We start from the raw sequence: 20,248 nt of genomic DNA, 5'->3' as shown, positions 1-20,248 counted from the left end.
TTGAAAATTTCAATCATGTTCAATGTCTGGCTATATCTTGATCAATGATGTCACAGGTAATGTCTTGCATTTGACGCCTAATGTAAAAGATCTCCTGTGACATCAATGATCAGGGTGTTCCCAGAAATGCAGCATGCTTGAATATTTCAACCTCTAGGTTGAATTATTCGTATTCTCTTCTGATTTAGGCCTTGAATTCTCTCATACTCTCATCAACCACCCTGCCAATCCTATCACCAGACATCAGACTGATATAGGAAGATTCAGCCAAATCCTGGATTATGTTCACTGTCGTTTATAAAAAACAGTGTCAATCCTTTAAAAATAATTTCTTTCTACAATGTGTGCCCATAGTAGCTACGGTGTGGTAAAATTCAGGAAAAGTTCCAGTTGTGGCTAATTGTTAGGGTTAAGGGTTCAATATACTTCAGATGAACTAGTTTTTAGTCATCCATATATGTCTTAAGGTTAAAGTGTATACCTGTTCTGAATGGCCACACGCAAAGATGGTGTGGAAAGCTGTCCGTAATAGAGAGAGGCATGATGCAATAAATCATAAAAATGGGCGTAATGGTGCAAATTATCAGTCTCTCTTCAAAGGCATGAAAACTGATGGAAGTAGTTGTGTTAAGGATTAAAGTAGAGAGGTTGAGAGAGAAGTCCAAACTCATACATTCTTAAAGAAAACATTCTTATCTCGATAGACCTGACCAAAAGCTGCGTGAAGTGAGTGTGTTTGTGGGATTGTTTGTTTCAGAAATTACAGAAATGGTTGGGTGGTCCCCCAAAGTTTAGTATTGGAAAAGTGCCCAGGGAGGTGGTATCATACGTTGATTGACGATCCAACAAGCATTTTATTTGAAGCATATTGATGCCTTTGGAACATTAAAATATTTTAAATTTAGGGAAAGTTTGTGGTTTGTACAGCATTAACTGTTGGATTATAATGGAATGCATACTGCGGTCTCCAGCATGAAAGTTGGATGCGCTACAAGCCCGTCTACCACCCGGACCTCCACATCTTTACTTTTCATTTCACTACTTAAAGGACACAGAACTTCCTGTATTGGCACTGAAAGTAGGCATTGGATGTAACTTTTGCGCACAGCATTGTCCAGTATGAATGTAATTCCCAGGGATACTGGCCTGACTGAGCCGTCAAACTCATAGGTGAATCATTCAAACCGACTTTTTTGGATGTACAGTATTTCATCTTCTCACTGGAGTAACAAGCCCACAAAAAGGCAGAACTTTGCATTTTTTAGCACAGTGCCAAATTCTGCAGGGTCATAGGTACCATCATATATTTCTTTGTTCGAAACCTCTGGGTTGCAAATTTCAGTGGTCGGTTGGTTCATTTTGCCATAACATTGCCCGTCACCTAAATGGTCACCCTTGATAGATTCTCTATTTGTCTAATAAGGTGATTTTATAACAGAGAATGGGTGTACTCTTACACCATCCCTATGAATGTAGATCCTTGGAGTCTACTACATGAGTGCAGGCCTTAAAAGAAAAAGGAAGAGAACTGGGATAAACCGGTGACGAGATGACTGACAGGCGACATGCAACACATCGTGCAAAGACCAGACCAGAGAAGGAAATGTTAAAGAGGAAGTGGACTGTACCATGCTGTTTGTAGATGGGGGGTTTTCTATAGATATTATCTTTGACCATAGTCTCTGAAGATGGGAACAGATGCAGAGGAAAGAAAATTGAAGAAGCCAACATGGGAGGGAGGGATAGAAAGAAAGAGAGAATGGAGAAAAAGAAGCATGAGTTAGCAGTTATTGAGGGATGAGATATTTGAAGAAGCAAAAGGAGGGGCAGTAGAGCTTGATTCAACACATTTGTCATTTTTATTATTTCACAACAGAAACATCACTTTTAATATTATTCATGCAATATATTCAAAATATATGAATTTATTGGTCTGTGTTGGATGGTGGGAGGTTATTTGATGTAGAACAATTCAATGACATTCAAAGAATAATATCAGAAACCACTCATGGTCCCCAGGCATCAGACAGCCTATATGTATTAGTGGTCTTTAAAAAAATTAAAATTAAATCATTCAAAAAGGGGACCAAAATTAATAACATAAACATTGCAACAATGGAAAAAGTTAATGTAAGTCTTGTTGCATTAACTGCACTGTTAGATGAAGTGCCTCTGGAGGATAATGGGGACAATATTTTTATTTTTTTTTCCCTAAAACTGATCTAATCCATTTTAGTGTCAGCGGACCCAGTAAGGTCTCTAACAGAGATGCTCAGTAACAACTGTCACACATTAAGCCACAGCAGAAACATGACTCACAATAAAACACATGTGGGTCATTTCTCTTGCTTGTTTCAGTGCCTGCCAGTATCTGAAACAATATCCATATAAAAGCAATAAAGAGGATGACTATGAAAGCCATTAAGTGGAAAATCGTTGGCTGTTTTTTCCACTTAACTTGCTTCCAACTTGAGAGGTTTTATTCCCTCTGCATGACTGACAGTGTAATTGTCAATGGGAACAATATGTTGGATCAAATGGATTTTCCTCTGTGAGAGACTTAAAGTTATGAAGGATACACTGTTTGACGTCAACTCCTGTCCAAATGTATTGTAAATGTAATTCTTAGTTATGCAGTCTCGCGCCAGATATTTGTTGTGTCAAAAAAATTGCTTTGAAATTAGCAAACTGCAGGGACACTTGGATTGAAAGAGTCCTAGGGATATATAGAGTACAATCCATAAGCTGAAGGCAATGAGTCAACTGCTACACTAGAAAAGTAAAGATGCTGGGCCTTGTGCAAGAACCACTCATACAAACAGATTAAATATTATATGGCATGAATGAGTGCTTTAAGAGAACTTGTGGCATTCACAAATTTTATGTACTTAGAATTTTCTTTTAGACATGAACAAATTCACAGTACTCCAGAAATGTAGTACTAGTCATGTACATTACAAAAAGTCTGCATGCATTTCATCTTACCGGGCAACTGAGGTCACAATAGGTCTAAAGGCTCTGTTGCCTTGGCCTGCCTTGATAATTCTAGTCTACAGTAATAAAATCCAGAGACAACTGTTCAAGGCTTAAACCATGTAAATAGCTAAACTACTGTCATTAGATAAAGATATTTGTTTATTTGTGTTACGGTATTTTTCTGCAATGATACAGCATGGATAGCTGTACCAATATTACATTTCTTTTTTGGTCCCTTAATACCCCCACTGACACTGCTAAATGTTAATGTTTTTGCAATGTTTTTGTCAACTGATTTCCTACAGCAGGACTTCAAGTTCCACGCTGTGAGGTTTTTTTTGAAAGAAAAGATTCTTGCATGAGGCCCAATGTAACCAGCTTGGTACTGAATATCCACATTTATGGCTTCACAAGACATATCTGCATGTACCTGGAAAGAGTCTAAATTAATTTTCTTGTTAAAAATGAATTAGTAGCTTAATATCAAATCTTGCATTAACTGACCTCCAGGTTTAACCTTGCTGCAGTGATCTAGATGTGTAGTGTTGTTGGTACACAGCACTACTGCTGGGTGGATCAGAAGTACAACAGACTTAAAACTTTCAAACAAAGGAGGTCAATGAAACAAAGCTTTGCGGCTTGGTGTTGAAGTATTAGCTGGTAAACCAACCTAAACCTTGGTATCAGTAGCAGTAAGAGAAACAGTATTTTTGGTTATTTGTTATTATCTTGTAGCTTACCTTGTAATCTACTTCTGTGTCACTAATGGTAGTCTACACCATAGAATGTGTGAAGATGTAGGAAAAATTAAAAGTTGAGTTGCGAGCCAAGCGCTGCAGTTATGGCCTACCTGGTATGTGGAAATGCCGGGGAGCAGCCACATATGTAGAAGTAGATGAAGGGGATTTGCCATCGGAATAGGTGGATAAACTGGGGGTACTCCGACCACTTTCACTACCTCCAGTTGGGGACGGAGGTGGTTGGGCATTGGATATGAAAGGCAAAAGGGAAAGGGTTTGGGAGAAAACAAAGGGTATTGGGGGGCAAAAAGGCAGCGTTATGGTAAGCATATTGATAAAGCTAAAATATGAAGCTGTAATTAATATAATGATGCAGGTGACTTGATAACCCAGCCGTTTACTGTGTTTGTATTTACCGTACTGTCTTGAACAAATTCAGTAGTGAATCCTACTAGTCTACTGATCTGTTAAATAATGAGACACAAAAATCATCCTGTAGAATTTTGGATGCTACCCTTTTAGCATAGATAATGCACTATGTTGTCCCTCATCCCAAATCTCCTTTTTCCCAGCAACATCTTCGAGAATCTCCTGGGAATCCCCAAGAACTAAAGTTTGAAACATCTGGAATACCTCCATTGACGGGCATCCATGGGGAATCTGTGCTTGGTGCCTGAACCACTTCTTGTGGCCCCTCTCATTGCAAAGCCTCAGAATCTTAAAAGCTAAGATAATTACATGGATTAATACCAACCATCCTTCACAGAGCTACGCCATTTGTATCTCCAATTGTATTCTTTTTGTCCAAAGCTCATGGCTATAGGAGAAGGATGGAATTTAGACTGGCCACTAAATTGGCTGTGGTACACATGAAGAAATAGGCTGGGTATGCACAGTCTGCCTGAGGAATTCAAATTGTAGGGCTGGAGATGATGCTTTCACAATGAGAGAAAGAACAGACATCAAAGCATCAAAATGCAATATCCCTATGAACGCTTGGCCACCATGAGCGACTGATACCTGTGGTAACTTTTCTGACACCTGCTTAAAACCGCAAAAGGTCAGAACTATCTTCTAAGACCCCGCTTTCACAGTCTGTCTTCATACTGAAAATGATTGATTCAGCTTTTTCCCTCCACAGGAGATTTTTGACCTGCTTGAGCTTGCCTTAGGACACCTGCATTACAAGTGTATTATCCCTTTCAAACTGCTCCAGACCATATCAGAGCTTACAACCTGACGAAGCCAATGGCACCACATGTTACTCCTAGGGTCAATTAATATGTTTCAAATGAATCCTTCAACAATGGCGCTAGAGGTTATTCAGAGGTTTCTCTGTTTCTAACTTCACTGTCAAAATACTTCATGCAGCTGCTTCATATTTGGTGGACAAGGCAGCTGTGCAGTAGTTAGTAGTCGCCACAGAGCAAGATATTCAACAGCCAGATGGGGACTTTCTATGTGGAGTTTCCTGGTAAGGTTATTCGGAGACTGAATTGCATGTAGGTTATCTATCTGTGTCAGTCCTGCTTTATACTTCACTGAGGCCACTGAAGTAATCAATGGAAGCTGCTGAAGTAATTCATTCAGAACTTGCAGAGTTCTTGAAACCCAGCCTGTCTTCACATGTAAGCACATCTGGCCAGTTTCTGCAGAGAGTGTAGATGTAGACTGTCAGACTGCTGGTTTTGGAAATTCCCCAAACAAGTTTGGAAACAGCTGTTAGAGAGAAGCTGCTATTGTTCTAAACTATTCTAAGCTCTTTGGTTTAATTATAAAACAGCTCTTAGCCCCAAAAACTTCACACAACAGTTACTTCCCACTTCAATTTAAAGACAAATGCTAGGTTCTTGCAAATGTGGTAGCACTTAACCTGTTAGCATTAGCACCAGATCCAGAGCAATGATTCACCGAGAAGGGATCTGAAGGGATGATCAGAGAGACTTTGTTCTCATCACTTAACAGTTAAAAATAGACAATCACAAAAATGTATGAGTTTAAATGTAATTTTAGGCGCCAAAATAATGGTACTGACAGGGACCAATAATTATTTTTGATACCCAATGGTCATTATGTTTCTCCAGTTCATGTAAGAATGTAACATACATAAACATTGTACTGAGCGTATGCATGTGTGTGTCATTATCTTTGATCACAAGCAGGGTCCACCCCATTGTGTTATGTCATAAGCAGGCTAGGTGATGGAGTCACTGACGCCTTTGAGGCCAAAAGTAATAAACACTGTACATCCAAAGCTTTGCAGAAGAAACAGGGAGAGAGAGATATTGAGAGTGTATGTGAGAGAGTGTTAGCTGATTGAACATACACTCTTCTACCCTCAGAGAGGAACCATCGGCAGAGATCTGGATGCAAGTGGATGAGGTCAATGACACACACAGCAGTGCTGTTAGTGCTGGTCTGAGTGATCTCCTTCACATACAAACTGTCACACACACATGCCCATCAACACACACACAAGTACACACCAGAGTACTGTTATTGCAGGTCTAAATGTGGGGCAGATCCTTCATACAAACATCTGGAGGTAAGGTAGGTGGCTAAGGGAGTTTGGGACGAGATGCGTTATAATTTATCTGAACAGATTGCACATTTGACAAAAGGAGGAGTCCATTCATTAATCAAAAACCAACAACACAATAGCACAAAGATATAAACGATGGTTTTAGGATCATTAACACAGAATCAGAGGGATAAAAACAAAAGCATGCCTTATTCATCCTTGCAAGGCCCTCTCCTCAACTCTCCCTCAGTCTTCATCATTAGACAACACATCTGAATAGCCTGAGTGCTGCTTAAGTCTTACCACCACAGTAACTTCTATGAGTGAACCTGATAGCTCATTAAAATGTGACCCTGTTACATGTAAACAAATAGCCCTCTTTCATGTCATGTTAGGAACCGCTGGGGCCTGAACAAGGCCAGCAGAGCACTGTGTTGCATGCCACTGCAACTGGCAGCCAGGCCCCAAATTACAGCTCGGCCTGCTTGGGCTGTTTCATTCCTCCGTTCCCCCTCCTCTCTTTCATCTTCCCCATCAGAGAACTCCTCTCTCAGCCTCACCACCCTGCGCACGGCAAAAACGCCAAAACCCTGAACTGCGTATTCGTGATTTTCTGTGTGAAATGTTTGAGTGGAAGCTCATGCCGTTTCCCTCTCTACATCCTCCTTTTAATCAGGCTATTTCGGATCCACATACACATGTTAAACAAATCTGTTGCAAAGAGTTCAGTGCAGTACAAGAATAACATCCTTTTTCAGGCAAAGATTCCCTGTAAGTAAAAATGACCCTACATGAGAACTTTATTGTGCTGTATGAACCATTTATGTTAGGGCTGTCACCTTTTATCCAAAATTGATACTAACATTCAAACGCGGAAAAAGAATTAAATATTTGATCAATTAAAATTACCAAAAGTGTATGAGTTCCCTTGTACTCTAGCAATGGTCATCTGACCCAAGCCCAGTCAGTAAACTAGCTATTGTTCTTAACTGTTAACACCCATAATACAAAATGAAGACAACCAGTAAACCATGCTGAAGGGATTATCATGGCAAAAAAAACATCTGAGAATTAATGTAAGGAAGCATTTTCAATTTGACACCATGGATGGAAAAATCTGGGATACAGTTAAAGCTGTTTTCTGTGTTTGTTGGATGCAACTGCCTTACGGTAACATTACATTACACTGAAGTGAGGCAGCTGAAGCAGTTTGTGTTAAAGTGTGTCGGTTTGAATTTTTTCGAACTTAATTTTTTTTAAAAGTCACAGCCCTATTCAATGTGTGAAATATTTTTAAAGTCAACCTTGGCTTGATTTTGGGGTTTTTGGTTGGAAGGTGTCTATGAAACCATTACAAACACATCTTTGACTTCATTATGCACCTTTGTTTGCTAATTTCTTTACACTCCACGCTAACATGTGTCTGCTCTTGAAAGTGCACTTCATATTACATACAATATAACCCAAAACACAACAGTAAAGAAAAACTACAGTTTATTACAACTTCAGTTTTCTTGTACTCACCAAAGCAACTGATGAGATCTCTGAACACAATGATTTCAATTTAGCCAGATTAATGACCATTTAAAACAAACAAACAAACAAAAAAAAGCGCACCCATAATGCTACCAATACTCCTTCATTGAACAGGAAAGCAATGAGCACAACTAGTGCAACTAGGTCAATGTTGAAACATAAAGTCAGACTGGATTTTTATAATGGACAGTTTGGATAATTTTTCATTTTCATTTTCTCAATGATTGCCTTGTGTTTGCCTTCCATTTATAGCTATTTTTACCAATGTCACTGTGGCTGTGATTTCATCAATTAATTTGGTGAATACAATAATATTATTGAAATGATGGCTAGAGCAATGGAAATAAAATCCAAGTTGTAATGAACTGCAGTTTTCCTTTAAACTGTGTCATGGAGTATTTTTTATGACTGATTGAATAATGTACAGAACATTTGCAGATAGCTGGTATACCAGATGTATGCAGTCTGGGTAATAATGCTGCAGAGTCTTCAAAGAAACATGCTGATGAATCCCTCTATCTTATCTCCTTGACCTGCAGTTAAAACATTTTGATATTCATTAGTGCTTTAGTCAGGGGGGTCATTTCTAAGGAATGCATTTGCTGATATTGTACTTACTTGTGCTTCTGTCATAAACAATACACTTCACTAATGATACTTGTAACCCTGCTTGCAAACCTCAATGTGCCTTTTATCAGTCATCAAAACACAAAACCTGCACTCTCCAGATTCACAACAAGGACAAAAGCAAGTAACATCAAGGGTATAAAATCTAACACATAACGATGAACAAGAAAAAACAACAGGGTAGATTAGAAGTCAAAGGCAGGCAAAAAATTAGGTCAAGAATCTGAACAGACAAGCAAAAAAATGAAATCACCCTTAATCTTCATCCAAAAGATAATGCCAAATGTATCAGGGTCACAGTCAGGTCTACATCAAGTTAACCATGCACAACAACAACCACATCCACAGAAACAAGTGAGCAGGGCAAGCAGAATGAGAAAACTGAGTGGTCCTACGAATGTACCTTGATGCACCCCATGAAACCACAATACCGGACAACAACATCACAAAACTTGCTAACCATTCCACTAGGGGAGGGGAGACACAAAGAAGAGAAAGACTACTGGAGTTTTTACCGTTAGTAGGTGGTAAATTGAGATGCAGGGATGTCCTAGGTTTAGGGTCAGGTAGGGGGTCCTGTTTGAACCCTGGGGGTGAGGGCGATCAGGAGATGGAGAGAAGATGAAGCAGAGGGAAGTGGTTGGATAAGCTTTTTTGCAGGGGTTACAGCGTGCAAGGGGGGATGTGTACAGCACTGGTTTGTGATGTTGATTTCAGGGATGTGTGGTATCGTTAATAGCATTAGCAGTTTCATGGCTTTAGTTCAAGAATTAAAGAAAATAAACCTTCATGAGTGATTAAACAGTGGTTACAGACCCAAATGCAGCACACACCAAGTCAGACGTTCTGTTTCCCATTATAACTCCTTGGTCTATGGTGAATCAAGAGACCCAAAGACCCAGAGTGAGAGTTTCGAACACATGGTTAATTTGGTGATTAACCACAAGTCATGCCAAGTGAACTCAATTCAGTGGTTGTATCACAGCACTCCATTCTTAAGGACCTTTGATCTCAGTCAAATACAGAGAAGACCGTCACCTTGCTGCTATTCCTAAATCCAAGGCTTGAAAAACTTATTCTAGTCGGGTAGCACCTTAGAAACCCCACTTTTGGGACATGTTAAATCCCTTTTCAAATATTAGCTTTTTGGTAGTTCTTGAAAGGTTTAAGGTTTTTATTTCTGTCTGAGGTTTGACAACAGCAATAACTCCAGAAACTTGTCTATTGTCTGTATTGGACCAGGTCTTGGTCTAAGTGTGCTTTGATACCTCTGAAGTAAGGGATGAAGTTGTGCTGCTGCAGCATGGCCAGGGTGGTGGGGTTTAGGTGTAAAGACAAACCTGCACTGCCACCTGCTGGTGTAGGTGAGTACTTGCCACCACCACCACCACCTCCACTCCCTTCAGCCCCACCAGAATAGTAAACAGGGAGGGAGGATGAGTCCCTGGCCCAGGTTGAAGGGTACTTAATGCCACCCATGAGGGTTGGGGGCAAAGGAAGGGAACTGGAGTCACGGGCCTGGTTGCTGTATCTACCGCCAAGGTATAACTCTGGCCCTGAATGTGCAATCAGATCATAGGAAACATATTGAGTCACTAGATAAAAATGTGAATGTATACAGTGTCTTCATAGTGAAGTCTTTTTGAAAATTTGCATTGAAAACAGGAGTTGTAGTTGTGGTTTCAGTTGTTTTTTGTTGTTTCTTAGTAAAGTATTTATCAGTTTCTAAAAGGACCGCTCACAACACTGAGGACATGTCCTTTCGATGGTGGAGTATGCATTCTACAAATTTACAGCTTTATTTCTTCAAGTTAAATTCTTAAATTCAAATGTGATTTCTTTTAGTCCAACAAAAATAAATAAGTATAGGAACAGAGCTAGGTATGTGCCTAGACAATATCTCAATTTGAGGAATACAAACTTTTGGTAGCACCATATGTTGACTAATCCTATTTACAATGAATAAGCAGTATATAAACATACATAAATGTAGTAGTAAGCAAATGTATAGTATAACACAGCTGAAATCATATAACATAGGTCCTCATATATTATATAACTATGAAATATAAAGCATTTGTTACTTACATTTATTATTTAATTTATATACGATATTAATATTATTTTATAAAGGTTTATAAATACATCTTCTTTACTTTCAATGACAATTGAGCAAACACATTCTGCAGCTGAAGTTCGTAAGGTGCAGCTGAAAGCCCCAGGACAAATGGTAAGTGCACCTTGAGTTAACTAGTTTTCAAGGTCAACAATCAAACCTTAAAGCTCAACATGTCTCACTGACTTCTGAACATATTTATAAAACGTTTAAAAACCCCTAGTGAATGATTTGTGCATGGATGTAAACCGAGTTACTGAATGCATTTTAACAGAGTATATGGATTTGTTCATGTGTGTTTATATATTATGATTACAGTGGTTATACTGTATTTACATTCATTAACTGTTTATACATCAGATACAAATAATTCATAGTAAAATTATAATTGTTGACCAACGCATTCTTAAACACTAAACTCTGTATCTGCTTACAATTACATTACACTGTGTTAGTAAGAAATTATTAACTGCTTATATGCTGCTTATAAATACTAAATAGGGAGGGGTTAAGTATTACTGCCTAAGGATATGACCATTCAATAGCGAGCCCTTTTAAGGACCAGTGTGTAGGATTTACATGTGTCTACTGGCAGAAATGGAATATATTGTCATAATCATGTTTTCATTAGTGTATAATCACCTGAAACTAAGAATCATTGTGTTTTCGTTAGCTTAGAATGAGCCCTTCATATCTATACAAGGAGCGGATCCTCTACCACAGATGTTGCATCGCCATGTTTCTAAATTAGCTCAGAAAGGACAAACCACACACTGGTTTAGAGGGGACCTTTCGAGTTTTTACGTTACCTTAAGGCCACCATAGGTTCTCCTACACGCTTTCGAAAGGGAGGGATGAGGGGAGGGGTATTGAGTTTGTTGCAATCTGCAACCTCATCGCTTGATGCCTAAGCCCTACACACAGGTCCCTTAAAGGACTGCAATATTTCTACACCAGAATTTTTTTCTTGACACAGTGGCTTTGAAACAGCATTGAGACCATAATCTTGGGAAATAAAAATTAGAGAAAATAATACATATATAAAAAATGAAATATCCAATAAAAAGAGGGTGGGGAGTCATTGTAGGATACATGGACTCATGACCTGTATTTCAAAAATGCCCTAAGTGAAACCAATTGATCTTAGAGACCTACTGTAGATTTGAGAAAATTTCAAAAACATGGTATTTTGTTTTGTTCAAATGAGAGGCCAAATATTTTGTTTTAAAGTAAGCTGTATCATCTTGTCCTAGTAAAACGGAGGATAATGCTCGTAAAGACTTTGATTCCTATTACAATCAGAACAAGAACATAAAGTATTTCTAACCTGAGCAAATACAGTATAAAGTTAAATTTTGAAATACCTGAAACATAATGTATAATAAAGGAATAAATAGCTGCTGCCAAGTGAAAATTTTATCAAAATACTAAAGCAGACTTTTACTTAACATGAGATCATCTAATGGGTTTTGACAGTGTAATATATGGGTTGCAGATTTTAATCAACCAGGAGAGGAGCCTGTTATTGAATTTCTGGTTTTGAGAATAATCAATGGAGGGAAATGTTCTTCAAATACAGGAAGTCATGAATCTTTCGTGATGTAGCATTTTCTCCTAAATACAGTGTGAAAAAGCTCTGATGTTGCCACTCAATTATTTACTGATTAAAAAAAAGGGTAAGAGCAAAAAGAATGTATGCAATGTTGCATGATTTCTGGGCAATATAATCCTTTCATATTTTAGAAATTCATACTATAACTTGAACATTTTCATGTGACAAAAGCATTACATAGATTGTGGTGTATGTGTCATATGTGTGTATGAAGTTGATACCTGGTCGGCTGTAATTTTGGGGGGAACGGGATGGGGTGTAACGTCCATAGCCCCCCAGGGAACTGTTGGAGCTGGGGCTGGAGGGCCTCCTCTGACGGGGTGACTTCTCCTCATCACCCTGGATGCACAAACACAAAAAGTAATAAAAGAAATCAGCATATTCTACTGAGAAACATTCACAGAATCCCTCCTTAATTGCAGTATGAGACAGGAATGTGGGCAAGACTCAATCTCTGATATACGTATATATGTCAATGAAATGGATCAATGATATTACAAAAGGTATACAAAGAATCAAGGAATATATAAGACCAAGATAACACAGGTATCAGGGGAAATATTCTTATTGGTATGTTCAAGAGAAGATTAGGTTATTTCAAAACATCAATCAACAAATGAAAAAAGTTTTGCCAATCAAAAATTAAGGCACAAAAATGTGATGAGATATAGAATACACCTTCCAACTGACAATCACTAACAGTGATATACTGTACAGCTAGCAGTTGGCTTAGAAAACTGACCATCGAAGTAATTTCCCCTTTTTTATTTGTCCTTCTTTGTTTTGAAAAAGATGAATATTAATGGCACAAAGTTTTATTTCTATACTTCAATTTCAAAGGATATTAAGTTGAATATTATCTCAGAGTTTGGCTCACTGATCCTTCTTTCAAGAGTCAGCTTACCCAAATTACAAACAATACAAATTGTTTTGGTTTTTTTTGTTTGTTTTTTTTATGGGAAAGCAACTGTCAGACAGTTTGTTCATGGAGTATTTGATAAGGATGAAATCATAGCAAAAATACTAGAACATTGTAATTTGCTTGAAAATGCTGACACTTAATACTTATAGGGTAATACACTGTAAGTACAAGCTGGGTCTTATTTCACCAGCTTTGACCATTATTCGTATTTGTAATAATAACATTGTATCCAGCAAATTCATGGCTGAGGGTCTGTTTATGCAACTAGCCTGATAATCAGACTAAATCGTCTGTTTTATTTCACTTCATTCATTTGGCCTGACATCATGTTCATATCCGTCAATTTCTCTTTGGGATGGGTATATTTTGTTTTCTTTTGCCGTAAACAATTGGTAGCAAGTTACATATCCGTTCCTTTCAACGTCATTTTTAGGCCCCGTGGACGCTGGTGTAGTGGTTGCTAGGAGCAATTAGCCTGATGTTTTTTAACGACAAAGAAATATGCCGGTTTATGAGTTGTTATTTCTTTGAGTCGGTTCACAACAGCTTGTATAGTTGCAAAGATCTTATCCACACTTGTCACATTTTTGTGGTTGCTTTTCTGCTGCTATTTTTCATGGATGTGGCTAGGTGGCTAGCTAGCTACGTAGGAAGATGATGCCACCATTCCTAATCCTGCCTATATCAGCCAACGGAAGTAGCTATCAATGGGCACAGCATCATACCCATTTGAATAGTAGACCAAATTATAGAATTAAGTGTTGAATTAAACCAGGGTGGGTATGTGGCTACATAACTAAAAACCAATTTGATGGGGCAAGAAACATGAGCAGTAAGACAAGCTGCAAACAAACCCCCAAGTTACCTAAACTTGAGGAACAGAAAATTTCAACTTTGACCTACCGCACCATAATTGTGACCAGGTTTTTTGTGTAATGAAGGATTACTACCAATACTTCAGGTGTGGTTGTTTTAGGTATTACCTCCAAATAAAGTGGTTTAGATAATTTGGCTAAACTGCTAAATCATTCAAGCTTGTTACAACATGTCTGAGTATTAATTTTTGTTGCCCCACTGGACTTTATTGTAGCGCTGTTACCGTGTTCCAAGATCTGAGCAATTTTTAAGTACAGTGTTAAGAAAACTGATAGAAATAATGGCCAAAATCCTTTAAGCATACGGATATATCAGCTGCTTTAATCAAAACAGCAGCATCTTTATGGACCATTGACTCATATCAAACCCTTAAAAGTTCTTGCATCCCCAAAAAAAACCTAAACAACAAAATACTTCCCAAGCATAGTAATACATAGTGCATACACTCACACACACACACACACACACACACACACACACACACACACACACACACACATACACATACAGGAAGGCATGTTACATTGATGAAGGGGGTGTGACAAGCACAGTGAGACATAGGGCATTATATTACCTCAGTAGGAGTAGGGGAAAGCAGCTGGGGGGACTGCAAATGAAGAGGGGGAGAAAGCCAATGATTAGGACAAACTCATATGTGAGGTTATATGAGTTAACTATCCAACCATGAAAGTCATCATTCAATGTCAGTGAGTAATGATGTCCACAGTGAGGACATTCCTAATGGATGGATGAGATGAATGAAGAGGGCCCAAAGTATAACGTTCAAGTTACAGGCTCAGGGCTGTGAGACTGTGACTGCACTGCAAAGGAATGGATGTGTGAGGTGAGAGAAAATCGAGCGTGGCGTGGATGAATGACCGTTACTAACTTCACTTTCAGTGTGAGGGAGGACGATGGGGGATAGCAAAAAGTGAAAAATAGGAAAAAAAGGCAACACAAAAGCTTTAAAAGGAAAGTTACACAAAACTACAAGCAGTCTGTTGGGTATTCATGTGTTTAACATACAAAAGCAATGAAATCACCTCTCTAATCTTCTGATTAATCAAATCTCTTGGCAAAACACCGGCATATTCATTACTCTTCTTTCCCACCATTTTTCCCTCCCAAAATTGGTTCATAAAACTATTGGCTTTATTAAAGGTTAATAAATGATTCAGTATTGCATTTAAGATTTCAACACAATTATTAAGGATGACAGATTTAATAAGGACAACTCTGGTTTTGAAAAATAGCCACATCATAAAGCCAATAATAATGGGCCATTAACTTCTCAGTCTCTAATAAGCTATCAAGCTAACTGATAAGCAATAAATTCTGCATTTATAGATCTCTCAATTTCAAATACACCAACAGCAATTGATATAGTAGTCAGTCATCTGCAATTAATACAATAAAAACATATCAAGTGTTCATAAATCGAGTTTTTGATTTAGATGCTCTGCAGCACTTCTCCCGAACTGTAGCCAAAAACAACATAGCAAGTGCAACGCTTGGGAGGTAAACACCAGCCAAAGGGATTTTTCACAAACCGGCAACCCAAACGTTGTTATTTTAAAGGGCTTATGACTGATCTATAAAGTATTATTAAAAAATGTATTAACCATTAATAGAGCAATTGGTTACAAATTGTACTCAATTTATAAAGAGTGGATTATTAGAAAGTCACTCCATATTTTGTCAAATGTCACGACAACTTTGAAGAAGAAAGAGAAAAGGGCAGTGGTGAAATTATTCTAAACTGAAGTAAACATGGTAATACCATAATGTAAAAGGTATTCCATTACAAGTAAAGGTCTGGCATTCACAATGTCAATATTATCAGTAAACTTTATTTAAAAAGTAACTACACCAAAGCATCACTGATGGGTAATTGTGCTCTACAGCATCTGAAACCACACCCAACTGTGATGTCATGGTGTACTGACCACTCCCTGGAGTACACACCTACATCACTGCAGCGAGGAGAAATATTAAACCAATTGAAGCCAGTAGCTGCTATAAGTGCACTCATTATGCAGGCAGAATGGCTGTCAGTGTAAAATTACCATGCATTATATTATATATGACAGAAAGTAAACAATGCATTATATTTAGTATCATAATAATAATATAATGAATGCACAAAGTATATTATTAATTAATTAAATCTTATTGAATCTTTCTTACTGTCCATGGCCATGTATGCTGCATTTTCATTATGTTGATTGGTTGAGGCAGAGCAAAGTTCAAGTACTTTATATGCAGTTGGGTAATTTAATTTATTTTATTTCATGCATCAGATTTCAAATGTTAAATATAGGTTTGAATTTTTTTAATCTGCAAAGTACATATTTACTATAGCTTTCAAAGAAATGTAGTGGAGTTGAGGTATAAAGTAGTAAGACCATTAATTCTCAAGTAAAACTCAAGTACTTAAGTGCAGTTCACCACTGGAACAGAGAGGAGTAAAAAGAAGAACTTAGTAGAGAAGGGTAAGAGGCTGGTCTACCTCTCCGTAGTGCCTCTCCTCAGATGGGTAGCTGATATATGGGGAGTAGGACAGCATGTCAGGCCTGTCTATGTTATAGATGGCCTTGGTCTTTGGAAGAGCTGCTAGGTCCTTGTAGTCCAGCATCTCCTCTCCCAGTTTGGCCTGGCAGCAGAAAGAATAAAGAACTCACTTACTGGTATTTCAGAGCTTTCTTGAGCTAAGATGTATGAAACAACTGCTACAGATCATTCTCAAACAGATACGATGCCCTGAAGTACAGGGATTATGGCCCCAAAACTAAACCACGTGCAGCTCTGTCGCCCCCTGGTGGCGCAGTCTTACATAGATGACTCTGCTGGGAGAGCCTGAGGCGCTGGACGCTGGGACTGAGGTGATGCTTTCATTTGAAGTACGGGTCACCTGGAACACACACACACACACACACACACACACACACACACACACACACACACACACACACACACACACACACACAATTACTGTTTAAACATGCTAGATGCTCATACGTGGAGGCAGGTGACAAAGAGAAATATTAGGTATATGTATTGCTAATCCACTCAACCTCATGCTTTGTATGAACAGAGATTTAATCCAGATTTTCAATTCAAACCTGCCTTTTGCTTTTCTTTAAGCAACCACATGACAGTAGCCACCTCTCTTCAGTGGAACGAAAGGCACAATAGTCTGTTTACAACACAGCGAATCCTACAGTGAGAGCAGGGTGCCATAGCTACTCCCACTCTGTTAATGCTGACTAATGATTAGAACCAACGGTTCATTTCTTGATCAAGAATTAAACTCTTGCTTGTTTTTTTGGGGTTTTTTCTTGCATTATCCGATCGTTTGGTCTGTAAATTGTCAGAAAATAGTGAAAAGAAAAAGTCATCATAATTTCCCAGAACCAGAGGGGACATCTTCAAATTGCTTGTTTTGTCCTACCAACACTCATACCACAGATATTCAGCTTACAACCTATTATCAAAAGGGTAGCCATGAACACTGCTGTCTGTCACAGTGGTTTATAAATAATAGAAACCATGGTCCTAACAGTATTCAGACAAATATGTGAAAACAATGTGTTCAGGCTTCAGGCGTCTGACAACTTCTGCAGTTTGCCACTAGCTGGAGAACTAGTAGAGATCCATAGTTCTGTTAAGTTTGCATTCCTCTCAGACACTGGAAATTGGTTAGCCTATCTTGCTAATGTTAGCACAGATTCCTACTAGGTGTTACTTTTCTATCATGTTATCTCAACAGCTGCTGAATCACTGGAATTTCCTGCACACCCTGTGCTGCGTGTCCTGTACTATTGACAGGAGGATGTTTAACTAGCGTTTCACATCGTTTGTTTCCCAAATGATGGGTCCAGAATCCAGACATGGTGAGTACAAATGATAAACCTGTCAAAACTCAGAGTATTGAGTAGTTTCTATAACCTCAGCTCTATGTATGTGCACATACAAAGTCAAAAATATTCATGTTCAGAGTCATGAAATAACGCATGGAGTGCTGAAATCACAAATACACATGGGGCTGAGCAACAAGTAACAATGTCGACCCCCCGCTGGCTCAAACCTAATTAGTGACTGACTGTTGACTGCTGTGAATGACTGTTAGTAACTGAAGTGAACTAAAAATGCATAAATGCATAAAAACAAATACAATTTTGAATAAATTCAGTTAGCCTTTAGCCCACCCTTCCTCTGACTTTTTGATCATTTCCATATTTTTTGCTCTCATTGTTGGTAGATTTTATTCACCACAAGCAATAAAGCAATAGCACTTAAGTCTCACAAAAACACACACAAACACACACGCACACTGTGGCTCTATTAGTGAAGCTGTGTTGGGAACGGGCAATCAGCAAATATCAGTTATTGTTATAGCACACAAGTTGAAGAGAGTATGTGATCTTCCCCACATCAGAACAAATTCATTTTTTGAAAAATAAAAACACAGGCTATGGCTACAGTTTGATCTTTATCATCTTGTATATCTATCTTTAAACAAGTCGGAGAAGCCCACTCTGTTCAGGTTGTGTGAGTGTTACCCTCTACAGATACAGATGATGTATCCTGCAGATGCAGGTACTGTCACGTCAAGTCATCTCTGCTTGTTCATTAAACCATCCCTGTACATGCACAGTCTGAAAATCAGCATCCACAGTCACTGACCAATCAGATCTGTCACATGAGAGGTCTTAGGAAACCGGACGGATACATTCAGGGTATTTGCGATGTGGCCCGTGGGTGTGGCTGCGCAAAACATGAAGCAAATCTAGCAGTAGGTGTCAACAGTTATGATCAACCCATGCACCTGATGGTTTTCGGGGGGTGAGTGGGGTTTGGGTGGTTGCAGGGACGTCGAGAGCACCAACCTGTTGCTCAGGGACGTCATTGAGCTGTATCCGGACCTGCTTCTGGGAAGGAGAGGGGTTATGATGAGGAATGAGTATGGAGGAAGGGCAGATACTGGATGTGAGGCTGTTGATGCAATGTAAAAATAATTAACTGAATTAAACCCCTCCTCCTCTTTCTTGTGAAGGGTCAGTTGCATCCTTGGTGTAGTTACTGATGAACCTTGAGGTCTCTTCATTAGAGTTAACTCAGTAACTTTTTTGTTGTATTTGGTGACTTTAGCGCAGCTCCAAAAAGATCTCAGAAAAACACTGAAAAATATCAAAATATATTCATTGAAAACCATTTTCTTTTCATTTGTGAAGTTTAATTGGCAGTCACCATTTGACTGATGTCCAAGGGGCTTACATTATTATTTTCTATTTCCTGTGATTTCTCGTAACCTAACTGTAAAAACTGTATACTATAAAGATCAGTAGAAAGTATATGCTGAGTGGACTGGGACTGGGAGGATTCCATGCCCGATCATCACTGCATACAGCTGCATTTTGCACCTTCACAGCTTTCACCTTCATTAAGTCTGCCAGACTATAAGATATGTATGAGATAAAGAGATTTTACACTGATAGCAGACATTCATCTTTTGCTCCTTACTGATCCAGGTTGGAACACAAAAAGGCCAAAGAGGTCTAGAACAGCAGTTCGAATAAAGTTTGCCGATAATATTTAAAATCGAATGGGTTTCAGGGTGTATCAGGGAGGTCAAAGAAAAAATTGGGAAAATAATTCAACAAACTACTATACAGCCTCTACAAACTTCTCAATTCTTCCCATGTTACATCTAATTTAGAACACTGGGGGTGGGATTGGGGCTCTTGGGTCTAATGTGGATTTATTTTGGTTTTATTTGGGAATTTGTGACACGACTGACGCAAGCATCAGTTTTGACACGTACTGGACACAATTATGGCTCGACGGTCTTTTCCACCCACCTTACTCTTCTCCTCCTGCTTGGCTGCTTGCCTGCACGGAGGATGCCAGATAGAAGATCCTGAAGACACAGGGACAAAGAGAGGAACTGTCAAAGATCATTTCAAGCATTTCACGTGTCCTGTCATATTGTCACTAGTAGCGTGGCTATAGGGATGGTGTGCATGGCGGCTTGGCTGATTTATTTATGACTAAATAGCTATTAAACTAATGACATTTCCATGGGCCTCAGCTGTACTTCGTGCAAATGTAGCATGCAAACATCTAAAATTCAGATGGCAATGAACATGGTAAACATACTGGCTAAACATCAGCATGTTAGCATAGTCCTTGTCAACACAAAAGTATAGCAACAGTTAGCATGCGAACATTACCATTTAGATCAAAGCAGTTTAGTGAGCAAGTAAAGCCAAACAGCTGCTTGCAAGGCTGTGGCTCTTAGTCTTGTAATATTATGCTACAT

At 38.7% G+C, this 20,248-nt stretch overlaps 1 protein-coding gene across 20 annotated transcripts in view; it reads right to left on the bottom strand.

Moving 5' to 3' along the window:
• The window catches only part of ablim2 (actin binding LIM protein family, member 2), a 95,907-nt gene that overhangs the window by 13,501 nt on the left and 62,158 nt on the right, over positions 1–20,248 (bottom strand). For 3 of the 20 annotated variants that reach the window (XM_040141273.1, XM_040141271.1, XM_040141288.1), the window contains exons 8-17: positions 19,788–19,846; positions 18,816–18,857; positions 16,760–16,837; positions 16,436–16,579; positions 14,501–14,533; positions 12,350–12,467; positions 9,669–9,956; positions 3,827–3,934; positions 3,481–3,543; positions 1,629–1,682 (exon numbers count right to left, since the gene is read on the bottom strand). In XM_040141273.1, coding sequence (XP_039997207.1) covers positions 1,629–1,682; positions 3,481–3,543; positions 3,827–3,934; positions 9,669–9,956; positions 12,350–12,467; positions 14,501–14,533; positions 16,436–16,579; positions 16,760–16,837; positions 18,816–18,857; positions 19,788–19,846 — 987 coding nt within the window. Of the gene's footprint in view, positions 1–1,628; positions 1,683–3,480; positions 3,544–3,826; positions 3,935–6,202; positions 6,275–9,668; positions 9,957–12,349; positions 12,468–14,500; positions 14,534–16,435; positions 16,580–16,759; positions 16,838–18,815; positions 18,858–19,787; positions 19,847–20,248 lie in introns of those variants that run through there. The other 17 variants (XM_040141272.1, XM_040141282.1, XM_040141274.1 and 14 more) reach the window with 17 other exon arrangements.

The sequence above is a fragment of the Xiphias gladius genome, chromosome 12 (assembly GCF_016859285.1).
Source record: "Xiphias gladius isolate SHS-SW01 ecotype Sanya breed wild chromosome 12, ASM1685928v1, whole genome shotgun sequence".
In the NCBI taxonomy this organism is placed as follows: Eukaryota; Metazoa; Chordata; class Actinopteri; order Istiophoriformes; family Xiphiidae; genus Xiphias; species Xiphias gladius.
The sequence above is the reverse complement of the archived record's forward strand: the minus strand, read 5'-3'. Positions and strand labels throughout refer to the sequence as shown.